This window comes from Coptis chinensis, chromosome 1 (assembly GCF_015680905.1).
Source record: "Coptis chinensis isolate HL-2020 chromosome 1, ASM1568090v1, whole genome shotgun sequence".
Lineage (NCBI taxonomy): Eukaryota > Viridiplantae > Streptophyta > Magnoliopsida > Ranunculales > Ranunculaceae > Coptis > Coptis chinensis.
The window spans coordinates 31,071,190-31,074,293 of record NC_141456.1 but is presented as its reverse complement, the minus strand read 5'-3'; the positions used below and the strand labels follow the sequence as shown (position 1 = coordinate 31,074,293).

At 37.1% G+C, this 3,104-nt stretch overlaps 1 protein-coding gene across 1 annotated transcript; it reads right to left on the bottom strand.

Moving 5' to 3' along the window:
• Positions 1 to 222: 222 nt before the first annotated feature.
• Positions 223 to 2,255, bottom strand: LOC147523436 (RNA exonuclease 4-like). The gene is made up of 7 exons (XM_086562207.1): positions 2,191 to 2,255; positions 1,749 to 1,900; positions 1,520 to 1,640; positions 1,202 to 1,432; positions 904 to 1,110; positions 730 to 810; positions 223 to 639 (listed from the first exon to the last, which is right to left on the bottom strand). The coding sequence occupies exons 1-7, from the start codon at positions 2,214 to 2,216 to the stop codon at positions 387 to 389; spliced, it is 1,071 nt and encodes a 356-aa protein (XP_086418333.1). The 5' UTR covers positions 2,217 to 2,255; the 3' UTR covers positions 223 to 386.
• Positions 2,256 to 3,104: the final 849 nt, after the last annotated feature.

Here is a 3,104-nt window from a genome sequence, read left to right as displayed (position 1 = left end):
ACATAACGATATTCGTAGTAAAATTGTAAAAATTAAGGATATATATACTTAGTCGAACTCCAAATACTTCATTATTGTTCCATAATATTTTTTGATAATTGAAATTTTATTATTAAGTAACAGTAAACATTACAGTGTGATGGAGAAATCACAACTTGGCTGTTACTTCCAATACATCTTTGTTACTAAAATTACACATAAGATATATTTTTTGATAGTGGAGACCCGACACATAAGATCGATCACACGTACTAGAGGTACTCATAACACATATCTTGACACCTAATACTTGATAGGAAAATCTTTTCCCAATTTATTACCATTTCCTAATGACCATTAGATAACTTATACCCTTTTTCTATAATAATTTGTCCCCTCGAACCTGTTCATGGTTCTAATATTTTCTTGTTGTCCAAGCACCAACAGTAGTAATCAGACCTTGAAATCTCCAACAACTGATCAGGGCTCATCCTCTCCAATTCATTTTGCCTCCACGCTGGGAAGTTATTCCGATTTGGTGCGTCACTAGCCGCTACATAATCCTCTGCTTGATGAACTTGGGACCTCATTCTCATATAAAGTCTCATTGTGGCTGTGCAATCTTCATATGGATCTTGAATGCCAGTTTGAATATCATACCTGTTGAAATGTAATATGAGTCTCTTTGCACAAATTTTTATGGCATTATCATTTTATGTACTGGTCTAGCTAGTTATGTAGGATACTTGCCCAAGATAAGCTTGTGTTAGGTACTTGAGTGAGTTACTCAGCTTGCTTGTTTTCATCAGGGGAGGATATTTGGCTGTATCCCTGGGAGTACACAGATTTATTAGTATGCAATAAACTAGTTTAAGACGTTCCTTAATATCATAAAATCTTTTGTAGTATTCTTTAAGAACGCACCTGATCATGTGTGCAGGGTAATCTATTCCTAAGGAATCAAGGTCATGATCTAAGCCATGGCCAATAAGAATCCTTGCTTTACCGCTCATTGAACGTATCTTCCAGATTGGTTCACCATTGCACAAAAAGTCTTCAATCTTCCTTTGCACTTGCTTTAGTGGCATTGCATCCCTCAAGTAATCTGGTCGTATGCCAGTGGTTTCATACCTAGAAGGTTTTGAGCTCAAATTTACATAGTAATTTACAAAAGACAGAATCAGGAATTATAAGTGATCACATCTAGGAAACTGAATTTCACCTGTAGTTTGTGACTGGAATTTGTGGCTTCACATAGGTATGAAAGATAGTGTTCTCATCTTCATCGATAAGGCACACCCTTGCACAAAGATCTAGTGATCCATCACTGCCACCACCCACCATTTTGCAACCCAGTGCAACTACTTGTGGGCCTTTTGTTCTTCCCATATCAATCTTAAGGTTGTCTTTTATGCCCAAATTAGACATCCTGGAAAGCAGTCCCTGCGACAAACAGATCAATGTAAACTTCAAAGGAAGCATGGAAAATTACATTAGCTAACAAAAGTTTCGAATATTAATTAACTCACAGAAGTAATTTTTTGAGAACTGGCAATTTCCACGGTGATACCGAAGAGCATTGGGATTATCAAGAATGTTCAAGCATATACTGCATCCGCGTACACTGAAGATCCTTGCACATTCCACCTTTGGTAATGGACCTGGAGACAATAAGAACAGACACTTACAAGCTTTGTGATTCAAGAACAAAGCTAACCAAGTTCATGTACGTGGTAGTAAAAGTCATAGTAATACGGGTTGAAACACACCAATAAGATGTTCCCTTAGTGATTCAAAAGATCTGCAATGTTTTCGACAAATCCCACACATGGGTTCGTGAACTGAATGATATGTGATCCTCATGTGTTCTACAAGGTGCTCCTTCTTATTGAATTGCCTGAAGCATGCTGCGCACTTGTTCCTGGATACAATAAGTAATATATGGTTACAAGGTCCCCAAGTAAACACTGAGAAGTGAATGTATGATAAGTATAACGTTTATGACTCCAAGGTCATTATGAAAGTTAATTTAGTTAGAAACAAGTCCGAATCTGTTATCTCATGGGTAGTACTCCCAAGAGATATTAGTTGAATTAGTACAGCATTTTCGACTTTACATCAATCCTCTGGCTACAGTTGTAACATTCGAAGTAGAAAAACAAGCCCTGGATATTCTTGAGAGAGAGAGAGAGGGGGTGGGGGGTAATGTACCTGAGAGACTCAGAAGAATTATCCATGATAATCAATGAGATAATATAAAGAGTGTTACTAAGATTCTTGAAGAAGTTTTTGGTTGAAGAAGAATGGTCTGGACATACCAGTATATATAGATGTTGAAGAGAGATAAAGAATGCTGCAACATGGGTTAGTTTTTTTTGTTTTTTAAAAAAAAAAAAAAAAGATAGATTTGAGGTTATGGCATGACCCTACCTGCGTTAAAACCTTAGGTAATCCAACAGTTTCATTTTTGTCCTCCCGACAATTGGTCAGGTTAGCATGGATGATGGAATCCTCAATTAAGTAAGAAAAGAGGTATTAAATAAAGCTTCCTGACCATGAGTGTATAGTTTTTGGAGTTTTCTTCAACATGCAACTCTTTTGAAGTTTCAAGTCTGGTAATTAACATTCGAAGCATATATAGAGATTCTTCGATGGGATTAAGAGGATGTGAACAACTTGGACAAAGTAACATTATCGTTGCTTCTGATTCTAAGAGGGCCATAGAGATTCTCCTTAACAAAGAGGCTGCACCATGGATATGTTGGGACACTAAAGCTGCTACTGGAAGTGGACAGTGGTTAGTAGAATGTCCAATGTGCTTTTCATTCATGTCTATAGAGAGTGTAATCACGCTTCAGACTATCTGGCAGCATTAGAGTCTTGTAATGGTTGTAATTATTTTGTAAACCCAACAACCCCCCCTGTTGCTCAACAACAACTCATTGTGGATGACGACAAAGCTGGACAAGTTTACACGAGGTTTTAATAAAACAGTGGGGACTGTAACCCCAACTCTTATTAAAAAACAAAAAACAAAAAAAACCCAAAAAACATTCGAAAGCAATCCACAGTCCACACATTCAAAGGTCCAACTCAGAATCTACTATTATTGATGCTAGTTGACC